Source organism: Daucus carota, chromosome 2 (genome assembly GCF_001625215.2).
Source record: "Daucus carota subsp. sativus chromosome 2, DH1 v3.0, whole genome shotgun sequence".
Lineage (NCBI taxonomy): Eukaryota > Viridiplantae > Streptophyta > Magnoliopsida > Apiales > Apiaceae > Daucus > Daucus carota.
Genome location: NC_030382.2, coordinates 27,717,314 through 27,737,627, shown reverse-complemented (window position 1 = coordinate 27,737,627; position 20,314 = coordinate 27,717,314). Strand labels below are relative to the sequence as shown.

General features: G+C 41.0%; 1 protein-coding gene and 1 long non-coding RNA gene across 2 annotated transcripts; one reads left to right on the top strand and one right to left on the bottom strand.

Annotated features, from left to right (window-relative positions):
• Positions 1 to 13,650: 13,650 nt before the first annotated feature.
• On the bottom strand, positions 13,651 to 16,028 carry LOC135150586 (uncharacterized). The gene is made up of 3 exons (XR_010288726.1): positions 15,811 to 16,028; positions 14,084 to 14,255; positions 13,651 to 13,791 (listed from the first exon to the last, which is right to left on the bottom strand). It is a non-coding gene; the product is annotated as an uncharacterized LOC135150586 (long non-coding RNA).
• A 1,184-nt stretch (positions 16,029 to 17,212) lies between these two features.
• Positions 17,213 to 18,669, top strand: LOC108206475 (fasciclin-like arabinogalactan protein 4). Its single transcript, XM_017376789.2, has one exon. It carries the CDS (start codon positions 17,338 to 17,340, stop codon positions 18,517 to 18,519), a length of 1,182 nt encoding a protein of 393 aa, XP_017232278.1. The 5' UTR covers positions 17,213 to 17,337; the 3' UTR covers positions 18,520 to 18,669.
• Positions 18,670 to 20,314: the final 1,645 nt, after the last annotated feature.

Below are 20,314 nucleotides of genomic sequence, written 5' to 3'. Positions count from 1 at the left end.
TAAGGGCTCGACCCCTCAAAACGGGAGACCTAGTTCTCAGAAAAATGATGCCTAGCATGAGGGTTCCCGCTCATGGAGCCTTCGGTGCAAAGTGGGAAGGCCCATATATCATCAAAACAGTGCTTTGGGAAGGTACCTATCACCTCACAGACATGGATGGAAGACTCATACCACGGGCATGGAACGCCCAACACTTAAAGAGGTATTACCAGTAGCTTCACCCGGGTAGTATTTCTGTAGGCTTCGGCTCAAGGGTCAGGACAATAAAGGCGGTTTATTAGTTGTAATCGCTATGCTTTTAGGAAAATTATCAGGATACTACTTGCTTTATGTGCTAGGATGCTCGGGGGGTAGTGTCGTTACACCCCCCAAAATTATGCTATGTCAACTTTTTACCAAGTGATTTAATAAAATTTCGCAGATTTCCGTTACAAAAATGTTGCATATGCTTGCTTGCTTACCATGATTGTTAATTGGATACTTCATGAATGCTCTAAAAAGTATTTAGGGTTTCGATTGCATCTAGTTCTCCACCATAATTAAAATTATGCTAAAGAACTCGGGGGGGTAGTAGTAGGCATATCATTAATTACTTGGCATATCATTAACATTACTTAGCTTAAATTTAAAATTGGATATCAAAAACACCAAAACTCAACAACTTGGCGGCACTAACTGGAAGGAAAGCTTATCAAAGCTTTCAAGGCAAAAGCTTTTCAAGCTTTCAAGGTTTTGGGCTTACAGTAGCCCTTCACGGTTTCAAGCTTATCAAAGCTTTCAAGGCAAAAGCTTTTCAAGCTTTCAAGGTTTTGGGCTTACAGTAGCCCTTCAGGGTTTCAAGCCTATCAAGGCTTTCAAGGCAAAAGCTTTTCAAGCTTTCAAGGTTTTGGGCTTACAGTAGCCCTTCAGGGTTTCGAGCCTATCAAGGCTTTCAAGGCAAAAGCTTTTCAAGCTTTCATGGTTTTGGGCTAACAGTAGCCCTTCAAGGTTTCAAGCTTATCAAAGCTTTCAAGGCAAAAGCTTTTCAAGCATTCAAGGTTTTGGGCTAACAGTAGCCCTTCAAGGTTTCAAACTTATCAAAGCTTTCAAGGCAAAAGCTTTTCAAGCTTTCAAGGTTTTGGGCTAACAGTAGCCCTTCAAGGTTTCAAGCTTATCAAAGCTTTTAAGGCAAAAGCTTTTCAAGCTTTCAAGGTTTTGGGCTAACAGTAGCCCTTCAAGGTTTCAAGCTTATCAAAGCTTTCAAGGCAAAAGCTTTTCAAGCTTTCAAGGTTTTGGGCTTACAGTAGCCCTTCAAGGTTTCAAACTTATCAAAGCTTTCAAGGCAAAAGCTTTTCAAGCTTTCAAGGTTTTGGGCTTACAGTAGCCCTTCAAGGTTTCAAGCTTATCAAAGCTTTCAAGGCAAAAGCTTTTCAAGCTTTCAAGGTTTTGGGCTAACAGTAGCCCTTTAAGGTTTAAAGCTTATCAAGGCTTTCAAGGCTAAAGCTTTTCAAGCTTTCATGGTTTTGGGCTTACAGTAGCCCTTCGAGGTTTAAAGCCCGTCAAGGCTTTCAAGGCCGAAGGCTTATCGAGGCCTTCGAGTTTAAAGCCTATCCAGGCTCACAAAGCATACTTGGTGGAGCTATTACAAGGCTAACTTGGTGGGATTACTAAAAAGCTTACCTGGAGGAATTATCGCGAGGCCTACGTTGTAAAGTTGCCCCAGAACTTATACGAGGAGACTACTCTAAAGGCTTACACTTAGGGGTCGTTTTAAGGCTCACATCCAACGGTGTCCCTAGATTCTCACGCATGTGAGATCAGATTCAACTATGCTTGAATGGATTATTACAATGAAAGACTAACTGCTTTCATATACGCTAATCTTACACGGAGTTAACGCAAACACATCAGCATACATCCGCAAGGAAGGAAACGACCTTGAAGAACAAAGTCCCAAGGGTCATAACCCCCTAGAAATAGGACAGTGTATAAAGGGGATACTCCCTGTATTCGCTCTGCTTACCTGCATGGAAAGGTTAGATGGCAAGTACATACAACATCACGAGAAATATAGAAGAAGTCATACAAGGCAAAGCAAGGAAGGAGTAAAAGCGGTTATATAAAAAAAAGAGCAAAATATTGCAAGGGAAATTCCTCCCCACACCAACAGGGGGAGGCCCTTTACAATATTAAAAATATCTTGCGGAGCATTCTGAGGTGCCCGCACCCTCATCAGAAAAAATATCAAATTCGTGACGACAAGCGCCACGCACAAATTCAGGGTTAACAAAAAATAAAAGTTTAATTAAACACGGGGAAGGAAGGATTAAGAAGCAGCTGGAGAGGAGGAGGCCTTGGGGACTTCATCAATTGCCAGGGCGGCCGAAGAGATTGCGTTCTGGGAGGGAGCCACAACTAAGGCCTCCACCTGGGCCACCACATTAAGTTCCGGAAGGGATGCCTTCTCAGCCTCCTGTCGGTCCTTAACCGCAGTTTCTTCCTCAGGGGTACCCCCAAGAACTTCCTTGGCGCCGGCTTCGACTTTCCCAGAGCTGGTGGCATCTTCAACTTTTGCCTCCTCAAGGGCGAGAGCAGCATCGGGTCCCAGCTTGGCCCAATCATTGTCAGGGAAGAAGCGATAGGCGGACTTAACGCAATCTTTGACCCCTGCGGCAACCCCTGCCTCGAAGACGGCGGCCTCCCGCTCCTTCCTCGTCGCCCTCGCGGCGACTGCAGCCTCCTGCAACTCCTTCACCTGGCCCTCCAACCTCTTCACCATCTTCCCAAGGCCGTCTGTCTCCTCCTCCAAGGAACGCCTCACGGCGTCCTCCTTCCTCCTCTCCTCACGGACTTTGGCTTCAGCCTCCTTCAGCTCCTGGTTGGCCTTCCGCACAAGATCTCTGTCTTTGACAGCGGAAGCCAGGTCCGCCTAAGCCTGCTTCAAATCCGCCCTCATCGTCTCATTGACTCGGGCTGTGTCAGCAACATGCTCCCCCATCTTTAGATCGAGGAACAGGCTCTTAGCGTTGGCCACCACCTTGTCACGGGTGGCCTCGGCTATTGAAAGCCTGTCCCACTCCCGAACGGTAGCCTCGGGGACCTGGTCAGAGAGCATTCGCTGAAAGAGCTGAGTCTTTTGAGAGGAGGAGGAAGCGGGAGAGCTGCGGGCCAGGGTTAACCTGGGCTTCTTGCTTGTACGGCCTTCAGCTGAAGACCCCGCCTCAGCAGCCTTGGAGGGGTCCTGCTTGCGACCCCCGGAGGAGGTCTTCTTCTGCTCCAGAGAAGGAGAAGGGAGCTGGGAGAGTGGCTTGACAGGAAGGGGAGCCTGAGAATCGGAGGCTTCCCCGAACAGATCCTCGTACTTAGTGGAACGCTTGATAAACCTGGGGATGTTGGCAGCCTTATCTGTGGAAGGAAACAAGGGAAAGCAATCAGATACTATCTGGTTATATACAGAAATATGGGAGGATGCAAGCATAGCAGATAGCGTAAAGGTTACAAGGCATGCACGACATATATAACAGGAAATCTACAAAGCAAATATCATATAAGGAAAATAAGTTCAAGGGGGCAAGCTAAGAGGAAACCTGGGCTTCCTGTCGCCTCCACATCTACCCCCCCTCGTCAACGGGGGATGCATCTACCACCGTAGTGGAAAAACCGAGCCTCTCCAGATTCTCTGGAGTAAGTAGGCTGGAGCCATCACCTAGCTCGGTGGATAGCCCCAACACATGCTTGGCCCTCTCAAGGGACTCTCCCGCCAAAGGGGTCTGCACTGGCATGTCTACAACAAACACAAGCATAAGGAAACTCCATGATGGTACAATCAAGAAGGCTCTCAATGTGAGATTTGTACCAGATGCATCAAAGAACGTGTTATCTTTGAGCGTGTTGGCATCACGAGGGTACAGATTCGTTGGACGAGGGCGAAGTTGCAAGGTGTATAAAGGAAAGAGCTTGATTCTACAAGGGGTGATGAACAAGAAGAACATCTATTGTTTAGATGGTGGAGAAACGAAGACGAAGACCGAGAAAAAGGTGAGATTCTCGGATTCAGTTGAAGTTTTAGGGAATTCGAGCCGAGGAAGGATTTGTTGGGTTCCGTCCCGAATTCCTAAATAAGTCAAGAATCCTAATTGGAGAATGTATCTTATTTATGATAATTGAGGTAATCCGATTCTTGGTAGAATATTAATTGTGGAAGGATTTCTATCCAAGATAGGAAAAGATGGTAATTATCATAAATAGGATTTTGAAGTTGATTAGGATTAGAATATCTTGGATGCCTATAAATATAGTTATTTGTAGGAGTTTTATGTATTGCAAAAGTTAGAGAGTTGTGTGAGAGATACACAAGAGAGAACTTTTGTGATCAAGTTGAGGTGTTTGTATACAAGAGCGTTGAGTGAGGGAGCGACTCCAATCTTGTAATACATTCATATTTAGTGGATTGGTGGTTTTACCCTCCCTTGAGGGGTTTCCACGTTAATTGTTGTGTTCTTTACTTTCGTGCTTGTCATTGTGTTTGATTAACGTCAATCTATAGTGGATGCGATCCTAACAAACTGGTATCAGAGCGAGGTTAAGAAGTTGATCCTCGGGGTTGCGAGCTACAGTTATGTGATGTGGGGAGAGGCTCTCCAGAACAACGATTGGAGGTCTTGGACGGCTTGTGTCGAAAGTCTTTCCGACAAAGGTGGTCGGACGGCGTGTCCCGCAAGATGAGGAACCGATGAGCAACGGCGGTATAAGAGTCACAAGATTGGTGGTTCTTGGATTGAGGGGAGATTGTTGAGTGGGTTCAACCCAATTCCCACATCGGAAAGATTAAGAAGATTTATCTTGGATATAAGCAGCCAAAGAACTCCATTAGTATGAGGCCTTTTGGGAGGAGCCCGAAAGCAAATCCGTGCGGGCTTGGCCACGGCCCAGAGCGGACAATATCATACTAATGCGGAGTTAATGGGTGTTGCGCGGCCCAACAGCTTGGCCCTCTCAAGGGACTCTCCCGCCAAAGGGGTCTGCACTGGCATGTCTACAACAAACACAAGCATAAGGAAACTAAACGGGAACCCTAAAGGGCTAAACTAGACAATGGATTAAGGAAAAGCTGGCTTACTGGGGGAGAGATTAAAGTCCTTTCTGTAGACTGGGCAGTCGTAGCAGTAAAGGAAGAGCTTCTGCCAGTCTGACATCGACTGACGGTTACCCTTGATGCCCTTCTTGTGATGGGTATTCCAGGCAGTAAGGTAGAAGAACCCTGGGGTCCTCCCAGTAAGTTTCAGCTGGAAGAACCAACCCAACTCCAAGGCAGACATCCTCACCCCATGATGGATGTCATAGAGGATGTAAAGGCAGACCGCCATGCGGTAGGAGTTGGGGGTGAGCTGCATAGGGGAGACCTCATAGAAGTCTAAGACCTCCAGAATGAAAGGATGGAGGGGGAGAGACAAGCCCAGCCTGAAGAACTGGGCGGAAAGCACGGCCTTGGGGTAGCCAGTGCCCGGCTTGAGGGTGTCGAAGCGGTGACACCTCTCTCCTGGCTTCGGGATCCCCAGGGTGCAGCCAGGGTTGCAGGACTCCAAGAGGGACTGCAGCCTCGTAGGAGTCATGATGGAGTCCATGTGCTCGCAAGGCAGGACTACAGCTGGAGGCTCGATCACCTCCACGGAAGCCTCAGCCTCCCGTTCAGCCTCCTCGGGGCTCCCCTTGAGGGCTTCAGCGGCAGGGTCCAGCGGGAGGCCCGGGGTTATATCCGCTTGACTGGACTCAGAGGTGGTCCAGTTGAGCTCCTTCACCACTAAGCTGCGCCTGGAGCGGGTCCTGGAGCTAACCCCCAAACTCGGCTGAGCATGCTGAAGGTCCAGGCTAGGAGAGGATCCCGCGTCAACGACGACAACGGGAGCCTTGCTTGTGGCAGACTGAGAAGAGTGTGAGGACATGGATCCTTGAGACATCTACAAGAGGAAAGGATGGGTTAACGAAAGGACACAGCAAGATGTGAGGAGGTCGAAAGAAATAAAGACAAAAAGGGAGAAGGAGAAAGGGTTTGCGAAAGACCGGGCCGCAAAGGTGGAGCCCTACGGGTGCGGAGAAGGAATGGAAAGGCTTCAATTGTAGCCCTAAAGTATAAGGGGACTACATCCCTCACAGGAAGCAGCACAGGCCACGGATGACGGTTCATCTTCTTCGGGAAGCCCAACAAGGGACCCGGAGCGGGAAGCCTAATCCTAACCCTAATCTCAACCACAACAATCAACGCCCAATCACAATCCTAAGATACCATCTAAGCAAGTACAATGCAGCAAATCACACAACAAAACATCCAAAGCGGATAAGGGGCATAAAAGAGGGTTCGATTGTAAAAAAGGGGTTCCCCCTGGAGGCAATTAGGAACCTAGGGTTTACGACCTAGGGCTACGGTCATGGCCTCAAAGCAATGCAACAACGCCAAGAAAGATAACCCAGTTGGGAAACAATCAGGGCCTAATTGGAGTCAATTAAAACCAGTGGTGTGTGTACATTCAAAGGATGAGTGTACATGTTTAACTATACTGGCATGCAGGGCAAATTAGCAGTTTAATCAAGCATAATAACATCAAGCAAGGCGAGTGTGAGTGTGTGCACGCGTACCGAGGTGAACAGTCAAGAGAAAAAGAGACAAACGGGCATGGATCATATAAACGTTTAGTTGCAGACATGGTGAAAATGCGATAAGGAAGAACGAAGACGAAAGTAAGGGGGCTTACCTTTGGTTGGAGTTGGAAACGGAGTCGGAGAAGGAAACGCCGGAAAGAAAGAGCAAGGTGCGCCTGGAAGTGCTTCAGTCGGAAGAGAGAGTGTGGAGTGAAGTGTTTGAGAGATAAAAAGAAAAAGTGGAACGAGGCTATATGCGTGTGTATATATAGCAGTGGGAAGTGGGGAACAGCTACGCCAGGTGGCGTGCCGTGACTGGCTTGGCGTGGAGAAGGCTTTGATGACGCAGGGCTTCCCGAGGCCTAGGTGGGTGGCTGAAGAGGTAGAGGCAGGCTAGGACTTTACGGCTGCACCACCTAATTAGGGATTTTCTGTTGCAATTCAAACCAATTTGAATTTAAATTAAACCCCGAAATCTTTGGGATTAGCCTTATCACAAACTGACATGGCACACGCGGGAAACTGAAAAGGTGGAATAAAAATTGCGGAAGCTCGGACATATTCGTGGAAAATAATTTTTATTATTTTGGGAATAAATATTCAAGGTTTTCGGTGGTTGTACTGAATTAATATAATTGGTTTCATAATTATGTGTGGGAAATACATCTGAATTATTTCTTGTTTCTTACACCGGGCTACGCCCACGTAAGCTTAGAAATAATTTACGATTAATCTCTGACATAATTTAAGGGCTTGCAGCTGGTTGATTGAGGGTTATCGTTCTTAGGTTCCTCTCGTATTTAATACTTCAAGGAACCGGGGGTAGTTGTTGTGCCATAAAATCTCCCTGGGCTTATTTTATAGCCCATCATATTATTTGGGCTTCATTTGGGCTTATTGGAATCATTTGGTTAAGGATAATGGGCTTCACCATGGCTGGGTGAATCATTGAAGGTGTACAGGAAGGTATATGGACTTGCATTGGAAGCATAATGAAGACTGCCATCAGAATGGGGTTGCATCTGAAGGCGCTTTAGGGGTTACCGCTAAGTGCATCCTGGCTTGCAGTTACGGGGCTGTAGTTAGGGGATGCCGCTGGCAGGGCTTCCGCCGCCTGGGCAGAATGGCAAGCAGACTCCAAACAGGACTCTTCTTCCTTGTTTCAAGGGGGACGAATTGGAGACATATTGGGAGTGTATCAACTATTATTTATCTACGAGTTAAAGGATAAATACATCTATTATGGAGATAATTTTAAATTGGTGAAGATAATTCAAGAATATTCGGATATATATTGAAGATGAAGGCTTCAAGTGACCTACTTGGAGTGGGATGCCGCGGGATAACTACTGAAAGAAGGCTGTTTTATCCTAAACTAGAGGGGATAAGAGCTTATCTCTTCAGAGTCCTAAATCGAGAACTACATGGGCTTGATCCCTATAAATATAGGGTATGTAGGCACCTTGCAAAGGGACTTGGATCATTTTCACGAGTTCTACACTCTAAAGAGAGGCACGTGTAACCTTTGTGACATATATTTCCGGGCAATCGCAGGGCTTTGGAATTCCATAATTCCGGCCTCGTTGTTTGGTTCTTTGCAAGCTCAGCCCTTAAACACACTTGTTTCTCATTTGTTTTTCTTAGTTTGTGCTAACGGTAGCCCCTAAGAGCTAGCCGTGATTTTCGTAGTTGTAATAGATATCCCTATAATTGTGCTACACGGTTCTGGGGGTGTTGTATCAATTCCTCTCACAACAAGCTGCTTACTAATGACATGGAAACTATAGCTGGTTCTTCCCTGTCAAGGAGTTGTTCAGATTTTTCAGGAATAGGTCGAACTCAGGATCTCCTCGAAGATATAGAGGTAACTAACTGATCCATGATTTTACAATACACATTGCACCTATCCACAGACCTAAAAAATGAATTATTTACTACTTGCAGATGGGACATGAATAAACTTTAAGAAGTGATATCTCCTGGGTAGAGCTACTTGTGTAATCCTTTATGCCAAATATTATAGATTGCAATAAATGCAAGGTATTTATAAGATATGCATAGCACTTTGGATATTATTTTAGGATTGTATAAGTGTCAAGGGACTGATTTTGTTGAGGCATTTTCCTGTGATGCCAGGTTGAGAGGACTTCTCCGTGTAGATTAAACTAATATATTTTTAGAAAGTTGTATACCCTGAATCTTTCTTTCGCCTTGCATTGTTAAAAGTAATTTATTTATGATTAAAGCAGCTACTTAAACTATATATTTGTCTTAAATGCTATTTCCAATTATTATACTGAATTATTTTAATGTTTAAGAGGGGTGCCAAGATTTTGATCCTTAAGTTTCGTATTCGACTTCCGTTTATCATAAGCACCTAATTAGAGTGGAGAGGCATGAGGTATCGATAAAGAATTGGATTATTGCGAGGCTCTTTGGGTTAAGTGACACGAAGTTGGGACGGAATCATGGAATAATAAAGGTTTACAATCAAATATTCTCAAATTATTATTTTAATTATCTTAAATTTTTATTTTTGCTTTTTAGTTATTAATATAATTTTCTATTAGTTATTTATATACAATTATATAAATAAAGATGAAAATAATAAAATGAAAATTAGTTCAATATGCCCATATTTATATTCAACTACTCTCAAAACTCTTTGAAAGCTTAAATTTAAGTCGCATGTATTTAAATTCTAAATGATTTAAAATTATTTTGAATTGATTTCGCTTATCGAAACCCCAATAAATAAAAATCCAGTAATAAGAGAATTAATGAGGAAATTAGTATGCAAAGAAGGAAAGAGGTGGTAATAAAGAAAGAGATTAGGGAGAGAGATTAGATACGTACGTATAAAGGGATGAAGGAGACATCGCACTGATGTCACTCTTCTGGATTGTTCTTCGCCAGCTCGCTCAGATCGAAGCCATGGTAGATTCTCCCCCCCCCCCTCCCTCCCTCCCTCTCTTTCCCTCTCTCTCTCTCTCTCCCTCCCTCCCCACCTCTCTCCCTTCCTCTGTCTATATGCACAGATGATTACTGTATTATCTTTGCTGATTTTCTCACTCAGATTTGAACTTCTTGTATTTGAATGCACCAATTAGTATCGATAGACAAATTTATACTATTTGCGAGTATAATCTGCATTCTCTCAATGATTTTGCTCTTCTTAATTAACTTCTGATTCTTCTTTTGCTTGTTGTGTTGATTGTTTTTAATTATGATTTGTGGTGATAATTACTGTGATAAAATGGTTGTGTAAGGAGGGCTCCTAATTGCGCTTATACATTCATGGACAGTTAGTTCAATTTACAGAGTTTGGTTTGAGATACGGATGTTGTTAGTTAGCTCTTCAATTTTGCGAAGCATATGAGTTTGGGAAAATTGTGTTAAAAGTTTTAATCTTCTGTGGTTGGGAGTGTGCTTAAGTTTCCAGTAAATTGGATGGTATCATAATTTAGGCACTCACCAAGAGCTGAGGAGGCTATGTAATCTGGATTCTTTTAATATGCCATTGAGAAAGAATACATAAATTGGGTGTTGTTTAGCAGGCCGAAAGGTGAGAATATAAACCAGTATTTCGTTAAATATAGTCTACATGCTCCCATAAATATTCAGACGCACAAAGTCTAAGGTGGTAGAATAATGATGGGTTGAAAGGGACATTTGTTGCGGTGGTGGCTTGTAGTCCCTGAAAAATTTGTGTTTCTGTACTTCATGAGGCTCAAGTTATATCCACTCAATTATTGTTGCATGAAATTCCGGAATATCATTTGTTTGAGATATGGGTTTTAACAATCAAAACAATTATATGAAAATTCATTAAAAGTCTTTCCCATCAAACTCAGAGAACAAATGATAAATAACCGGAATCTTATAACATGATGAACAGACAGTCAACTGGTAAAATAATTATGGGCTGAAAGGGCACACCTGTCGTGGTGTTCTCTGTATTTGCAGATCCGGCAACAGAGGATCCATATAAGTTAGAGGATCTAGCTCCAGCTCCAATCGTGGTCAACTCAGGCCCTAACACTACAAGAAAACTGTTAATAGACATCATAGGTCAGACATCGGTCAGATTTGCCGCCGATGTTAAAAATGTTTTTAACATCACCCCTTCTAGAGGCGATGTCTTTAGCATTTTAAGACATCAATGAAATTTAAACCGATGTCTAAAATATCTTTAAAAAATTTCAAAACACACGGCCATCCCTCTCTCCCCTCCTTAGTCAAAAAAACCCCGCCTTAGAACCAAATATTCCCCCGCCTTAGAACATTTTAGGCTTCCCTCCTTCACTTCAGACATATTTAACATAAAATTAAAATCAAAAATCTAAACTAATAACTAAAACAACTACAACATTTCTTACAAACTCTCTCACTCGACTCTCTCTCACTCGACCTCTCTCTCTCGACTATCTCTCTGATCTCTCGACCATCTCTCTCACTCAGCCCACCCACTCACCACCGCTCACCACCGCTCATCTTCACTAAGAAGCTTCTTTTGGTGGATGGAGGTCCCATCAATGAGAACCTAAAGCTGTCTTCTCAAAATCTGCACCATGTCAACGTCAAGCCTTCAATGGCAACTCCTACATTATATATCTTATTGTTTATTATTTGTTGTAATAGGATTTTTCAGGTACCTAGTTTCTTAAATTGCATAGTATATTTTGGAATAATTATTGTCATACCTAACCACGCAGCACTTGGTTCCTGTAGACGAAGGTATACTTTGCAAGAATTGGGAATTATTTGTTTTTCTATTTATTCACCTGTTCATTTGCCTCCTGCCAGCCCACCTTTTGTTCATGCTCTGTCAATGACTTTAATTTGCAGGATTTGAATGTCGTTATGCGGAAGGAAACAGTTCATACTCTGGTGTTGTCTTTGGATCTAATGAGTTATATGACATTTTAATTCTATTTTATTTTCAGATATTCTGTTATATTTTCTTGGTGTTGTCTTTGGATCTAATGAGTTATATGACATTTTTATTCTATTTTATTTTCAGATATTCTGTTATATTTTCTTCCATGCTCGAAAAAGGTATATAAGCTGCTTACTAATGACATGGAAACTATAGATGGTTCTTCCCTGTCAAGGAGTTGTTCAGATTTTTCAGGAATAGGTTGAACCCAGGATCTCCTCGAAGATACAGAGGTAACTAACTGATCCATGATTTTACAATACACATTGCAGCTATCCACAGACCTAAAAAATGAATTATTTACTACTTGCAGGTGGGACATGAATAAACTTTAAGAAGTAATATCTCCTGGGTAGAGCTACTTGTGTAATCCTTTATGCCAAATATTATAGATTGCAATAAATGCAAGATATTTATAAGATATGCATAGCACTTTGGATATTATTTTAGGATTGTATAAGTGTCAAGGGACTGATTTTGTTGAGGCATTTTCCGGTGATGCCAGGTTGAGATATTTTTATCATCTCAAGGCGAGTCAGGTTGGTGGTGTTGTGTAGAGTTAAATAAGAAATCAATAACACCGCCCTTCGACCCGGCTACTAAAGTAACACAATTCCTATATAGCAGCTATATGTATTATAACCTGGCATTTGTCGATGTAATTTAGCGAGAGAAACAGATTTTATATTAAAAATATTAAAATTTGTTTATTATGTCAGCACACACTTCGTGTGCTTTTTATTTGTGCATATAAATCGATTATCTTGATTCTGACTGTTATTAACCATATGTAGTTGCTCGAAAAGTGGGATCTATTCTATCATTAAGTCATTATTTTCTTAGAAAAGCTTTCGGTTCAATTTATACAGGGTATACACAATTATCCAATTGAATGTTATTCTCATTTTTATTAGCCGAATTGAACTTCCTGTTTCTCATAAGCCGGACTCCCGTGATCCAAATGATGCAATAGTATATAATCTCAATACTAAGAACAACAAATTATCAGTTAGGCGGCCAAGAAGAGGCTAACTTTGTGAAGCTGCAGCCTTTAAAGCATCTTTAACCCTCTCTCCATGCAGTAGTGGCCACTGGCCGGTGGATGTAAACAAATTATCATGGTTTAATCACTATTCCAGGCTCTCTCTTAAAGTTGTCAATATTCAGTATGGTCAAAAAAAATGCTGCTCTGAATTCTGATGACAGGGCACTTATATAATGAATAATGAGTCTGCTATTTAATAAAATTCAAACATTTAGTTATAATTAACTGAAAGCTGCTTGAAATTAGGTATTTGTGTTTCTGCACTTCATGAGGCCTAAGTTATATCTACTCAATTCGTGTTGCGTGAAATCCCGGAACATCATTTGTTTGAGATATGGGTTATAACAATTATAATGATTATATGAAAATTCATTAAAAGTCTTTCTCATCAAACTCAGAGAACAAATGATAAATAGCTGGAATCTTATAACATGATGCACAGACAGTAAACTGGTACAATTATGATGGGCTGAAAGGGCAAACCTGTTGTGGTGTTCTCTGTATTTGCAGAACCGGTGACAGAGGCTTCATATAAGTTAGAGCATCCAGTTCCAGCTCCAATCCTGGTCAACTCAGGCCCTAAACAGCAAGAAAATGATAATTCCCCTCAGGAGATAAGCCAGCACATATCCGTTGCAAACGGAATATTAACCAATAATACACATACTGGTAAGGCATAATTGATGAGGAGCAACCTAAGGGACCACCATAAAACACGAAGAAATGCTTTAAGAGGGACAACACAGGTTCCAAATGAATAATCAACTTGTAATTAACATTTATCATCTTCACTAAGAAGCTTCTTTTGGTGGATGGAGGTCCCATCAATGAAAAATTAAAGCTGTCTCCTCAAAATGTGGACTATGTCCACGCTCCGCCTTCAATGGCAACTCCTACTCTATATACCTTATTGTTTATTATTTCTTGCAATGGGATTTTTTAGGTACTTATTAGTTTCTTAAATTGCATAGTATATTTTGCAACAAAAACTTCCTGAAGAGGCAACCACTAAGCTGGGCACAAATTACGGAGCATAAAAGCATACCTAAGCTGGTTTCCTCAACATTTGTATTGCCCGCCGGACGAGCATCATCTAACGCTGGACAGGCATCTGAACTGGATTGGCCACCAGTAGGAGATCCAGCGATGTTTGGAGAGTGGGCGGAACATCCCCCTTCCGATAGCTCCTCTCCTAAACAGGAAGATAAGAGTAAAGCTAGTTAGTGGAACAGCCGAGGTAAAAACACGCACACAGATCTTAAACCAGATTTCCGCACGCACGCTCCCTGGACTCGGGCACACACAACTGCAGAGGCTCGGAAAGCAATTCGTAAGAATACCAAACACTCTCCAGCAACCACAAAAATTAAAAGTCCACGTAAACGGGTGCCTCACGGTTTTAAAGGCTTGGGGACTGGCTCTCTGAACAGGGAAGGGGGAGTAGTTGATCCTAGCCCAAAACAACAGCTTAGCAGTGTACATACCCCGCTTGTAAGCACGCTTGGCATTTTGCAACCGCTTGGAATTCTTTCGCCGCTCCACCACATCAGCGGTGACAAGGAGCCTTGGCCGACCTCTTTTTCTTGGTTGTTGTTCCATAGATCCGCAAGGCTGATAAACGCTGACAACCTGAAATGTGACAGATCTCAGCAGAACCTGCAACCAAAGTGAAATCAGTCTCTGAACCAGTGTTTATCGGTAAATAGGTGCCAGTGGCAGATGTATCTGCTCTATAATATTTAAAATGATTTCGGATATGTTAATGCATTGTCCAGCTGAACTGTATCTGTGACGCTGGATTTTGATTCCATTTGTTCTTCTAGCTGTTCCTTCTGATTTTTGTTTAGTGGAAGTTCCCATAAGGCTGAACATAAGCCAACCATTTTGGGTGAGGTAATGACTCGACCAGTGTTACTTTCAGTCATGTAGCTGTTGCTTAGAAGTTTGGATGTAATATGACCTTACTATCAAGGCCTCAGTTAATACCGGGGCCATACTGTAATAAAATCAAAATCCCCGACGCAATTGACGCAAGGAAAAAATAGGCTGTGAACCACTGATGGATGCGTGAGTGAGTGTCCAGGTGCAGGCATAACGTTTGAAAACCAAGCTAAATGAACATTTCTCGTACATGTTAGTGACCTGACCCGACCTGACTAAGCAATAATCTATGTATTAGTAATCTGATCTAAACCATATACCTTTTATTTCCATATCTATCTATAATGGATAGATTGCACCATATCTATTCAAGCCAAATAACCAGTCAAAAAGCTCTATTTCATCAAGTAATAGATACGGGTGGCTAGGTGTTAGCAGTCTCTCTATTAAGCAAACAGTAATCACTAAACGTGTGTGTAAACTCTTTTTAATAGTTGGTTAGAAATAATGAGCCCAAAATAAGCTTGAAAATTTAATGGACTCAGAAAATCAAATCTACTATTAAATAATGATGAAATTATAGTTAACTACGTGGAAAAGTTCATCATAGTATTTATTATTTGCATTTGTAATACCCATATGCTACAGCTTATTAATTTTGTAATCACTAAATCTGTACACAAAATTTTTACAATGTGTTCCATTTGTGGGTGTTAGACGGCAAATATATTTTATTTATGATAATATAAGTGCCAAAACTTGTAAACGTGATTACCTAGGATGGGCCTATCAAAATGAAATCCAATTAGTCATCTTCATAGAAGCTAAAATTATGATCAATAGTCTCTACAATTGTTGCCCTCTAACTAATTTCAAAGCCGCGAATTATTTCGAAAATAAGTATGAAAAGAATTGTTAAGCTGCCAACATTACCTCTACTAACCACCTAACCTTCTGAATTGGTAAGAGCAAGCCGGGAAAAAACCCCAAATAAGGGGAAATATCCATGCCAATTCGAGCTTTATTAACCTATCTAACTACAAGTAGTTAGGAATATATCAGTGTCTAAATGTATCAAACTCTTGGGCATCATCACTACCCTGGCTACTCTTTCGAATCTGAGTTATAAACTGAAATTACCGAAAAAATTAACAGCACATAGCCTGCCCAAAGCCTACTATTATCAACAAAGAAGGGCATTAGAACACAAGAAAGAAAATTAATACGAGCAAGAATGATGTAAAACTGACAAAGCAATGTATTATAAGTCAGCCCGGCATTCACCAAGGGATTCAGAACAAAAGGCAAATATGCAGGTAAAGGGATTGGCCTTAAAATGCAGGGCGAGCCGCGCTGCCTCCCGTAAGAGTGCTTCCCCAGAAGATATAACTACTCAATTAACCCCCTTTGTGTGGCAGAGCACGTGGCAACAATGAGCACCAGACAGATATACGAAAGCTGAATTCAGCCGACCCTCAAATTGTGACACCAAACAACGCCGTTAGATGCCAATCTTCAACACAGAGACAAAACGAAGCATAAACCACAGTTGCTGACCCGGCGGGACGAAGCACGATCAAAAATACGGGCAAAGAAGTCGATGAAGCGCATGAGAGGGGGAGCCGACTGGCCTGGAATGTGAAAACAAGTGGGATGAAAGCCCAGTGTAGAAAGGCCACACAGCGAGCCCCGGGGGCAGGTTGGGGTATTTTTTTTCCTCAGACTATGCTAGGCTCGGAAATATGCTTGGGGCTATTATTTTTGCTCAAGAGGCAGCCTTTGCATCTACCTGTTGTGCTATAATATATATAGATAGATTAATAGATTTATTTGTTTTCGCGAATCGAGTAAGATCAGATTCAATGTTTTAACTTAATATAGATGAGCTGTTTAAAAAAAAAAACTTGATATGGATGAGCCATTGACGTGGCGTTCATGTGACATAAACATTATCATATTTATGTCTCTCTAACAAATTAAACAAGTGGACATAAAATTAATTGAGTTATGAACAGAAGTAATTGATTATAAAATTGGAAGACTGAAAATATTTTTAAGGCAAACTCCATTAAATTTTTTATATATTTGTAATGAATTAACTTAATTGTTTATATTTTATGATTAACAGAGTGTCAAAATTATGAACACGACCATCAACACAAAAAGTCTGTAGCACATGAAACAGAAACACAATTTTCTCACATGATATTATTGTAAGAAGATAGTATCATTGTTAAATCACAGATGACGAGGGTAATCTTTTAATTTTAAAAATATTAATGATTTGTTTTAGACTTTTGTAAGTAAATATTTGAAGGAAAATTCATACTCCCTCTAGTATCTATACATTTGTATTGGGCACTGGACTAAGAAAAGTGTATAAAGTAATGTAAAGTGATAAGAGAGAGAAAAAAGAATAGATAAAGTGGTGGGACCCATTAATATTTAAGTGATAGATTTGGAAAAGTAGATGAAGTCAGTGGGTGGATGAGATTTTTATATTATAAAATTTTATTATTTTGAGAAAATTTTGAAAATGTATAGAATTAAATGGGACATAAAAAAACGAAAGTGTATAGAATTCAAAGGGACGGAGGAAGTATATTTTTACCTAACCATTAGATCATGATTAACATGACGTCCGGTTAAATATTCCTGGCCGTCGGATGAGCCCCTTATTTTTGCAAAAACTGGTTTGGAGGACTGTACCAAACGAAGTAAAGACACGGGCGTGCTGCATAACGCGTTGCAAGTACGCATCACCCTTGAGCTTAGCTAAATGTGAATCTAGTCCACCCTCTCACTCTTTCCTCCCCTCTTCACTCTCCCAAGCCCAAATCTATCCTCTCTTACAACAATGGTAATAACACCCCGTTATTCCCATTCTACCCCTACTCTCCTCCTCTACTTTCTACTAGTCTCTGCCACCACAACCCCATCTCTCTCTCTCAACCTCACCGCCATCCTCTCTCCCTTCCCAGATCTCTCCCTCTTCTCCTCTCTCCTCCTCTCCACCGCCGTCTACGACGATCTCTCCACCGTCACATCTCTCTCCCTCCTCGCTCTCCCCAACTCTCTCCTCTCTCCCCCGCCTCCCAACATCGCCGACATTCTCCGCTACCACATCCTCCTCGAATACCTCTCCCCCTCCGATCTCCGCCACCTCCCCCCCTCCGGCCGCCTCATCCGCACTCTCTTCTCCACCACAACCCCAATCTCCGTCAACATAACTCGAGACACCGTCAACAATTCCGTCAACATAACTCCATCCGACGACGGAGCTACTAGCATCACCGTCACATCCTGTGTCAAAACGATGCCGTACAATGTCTCCGTTTATGTAGTGAACGCAATGCTGATTCCGTCGAGTGTCGATATAATGGCGTCGGAATCGCAACCGCCGCTAGGCCTCAACATCACTAAAGCGTTGATCGACGGCCATGATTTCAACGTCGCGGCGGCGCTGCTGGAAGCTTCCGGAGTCTCCGATGAACTCGAATCCGCCGAGAACGGTGCCGGAATCACGCTTTTCATCCCCACCGACGATTCATTCGCCGATCTACTCCCCAGCGTCAAAATACAATCCCTAACGGCAGATAAAAAAACGGTTCTGTTAAAATACCACGTCTTACATTCTTATTACCCGCTCGGTTCGCTCGAGTTGATAGTGAACCCGGTCGAGCCCACCTTCGCCACCGATTTAGCCTCTGCGGGAGACTACACAATAGGCATTTCCCGGCTTAACGGGTCGGTGGCGCTCAAATCGGGTTTGACCCAAGCTTCCGTCACGCAAACTCTGTTTGATGAAAAGCCGATTGTGATTTTCGGGATTAATACGGTTTTATTGCCCAAGGAAATTTTCTGGAATATTACGATTAACACGGCCGTTAAAGTTGTGCTGCCGGAGACGAAAGACGAGTTGGAATCGCCGACTCAATTATCGGCGCTGAACGAGTCGGGTGCACTTAGGCGGGTCGGGTCGGGAAGGTACATTGCTGGTATGTATTGTATATTAGGATTTTTGTACGTATTGGTATGAATCGACTCACTTTCCTGCTCGGTGTTGTAATTTATTTATTTTTTTTAGCTTTTTGTGTAGATTCAATTTATGCATCGTATCGTATGCGTATGTAATAAAAAAAAAACACATAATCAAAGGAGGAGTCATTGTAAGCTTTTAGCATCTAGATATCAAATTGTTTCCAGGAATGCTTAGATATATAAAAAATTATCTTAAATTATGTTGTCATAGGATGTGTCGAAATCTGATCGAATTCATTATAATAATAATGAGATTTCTTGTATATATTAATCACTATCAGTATTTTTCATTTATCCGGCAAATCATTTGATAAAGAAATTTGAGAAAATTTTTTAAGTATGTGTGGCATAGTATTAGACTTCAATTGATGTTATTGAGGTGAGTAAGAGGACTAATTATTTTCATCAGTAAATAAAAGTTTGACACATATTATCAGATGATATACTTTTTTTTGGCAGAGATATATATTACATAAAGGTTTAATTGTTACGATAAGAATCAGTTCCAATTATCATTTTCATCACTAACTAAAAATTTGACGCTTTATTTAGTTGAAAATTAATTTGAGGTCCTAACATTTTTCTTAAACAAATTAGGATATTGATTCTGAAATCGAGTCACCTTCCAAATTAGTAGTATGAATTTGCATTCACCCTGTTTTAAAATCACAGGACCAAGTTGAGTTCAAAGATATCTTATATCATATTATAATTAAGACTACTCCCTCCGTCTCAATTTATAGGTCCACTTTGGAAAAAAAATTTGTCCCAAAATACTTGTCCCTCTCTTTTTTCAATACAAATTTATCTACATATTAATTGTGACTTTTTTGAAACTCAACATTATTCTCACTTCTCAATGCATTAAATCCCTATATTTATTGTGATTTTTTTGAAACTCAACTATATTCTCACTTTTCAATGCACTAATTAATGATACATGAGATAAGATTCTATCTAACCAACTTTTTTCTTAATATGCGTGTTTATTCCAAAATGGACCTATAAATTGAGACGGAGGGAGTATTATTTTCGAGTCTTATTTTTGAGGCACCTTTCTCTTTGACCTATCCTATATTTTATAACAAAATCTCATGAACACTCTCTTTTTAGCTATTTTATATTAAATTTTAATGATGAAAGAGTATTTTTAATAATAATTTATTAAACATATTAGGAGAATAATGCATATTATTGTAGTTCAAATTAGTAAAATATGTCCTAAAATACTAAGACATGATATTTTATATTCCCTCGATCTCATTTTAACTGTCCACTTTTCCAAAAAAGAAATTTCCAAAATATGTTTTATACTCTTTAACCCATGCATTTTTTACCAGTGCCAATATGATATTAAATACAATCAACTAGTTCCAATATTAAAAACGGGATGGCTAACCTGTGCCCTAAGGGCACAGGATAAGTGTCATTAATACAGTTAATGCTCCATAGTTATCCGTGTATCCCTGTACAGAAGCATTCAATATTAAGCTATTAACTATTTGTACATTTACTTTTGATCTGTCTTCCAATTTTTATATTTACAATAAAATATTATTTTATTTCAAAAAAAGTGAGAACGTAAAATAATTCTTTTGTCATATTTTATATGACAATTTTTAATTGATTTCATCCTACAAATAATATAGAAGCCCCCTGCATACACATCAATTTTTTAATTTAAAATCAATCTTCTAACTAAAATCAGCCAAGATATTTAATAATAATTTTTTATCGATTTTTATATGACAACTTTAATTAATTTCATCCCACAAATAAAAACGAGGCCCCCC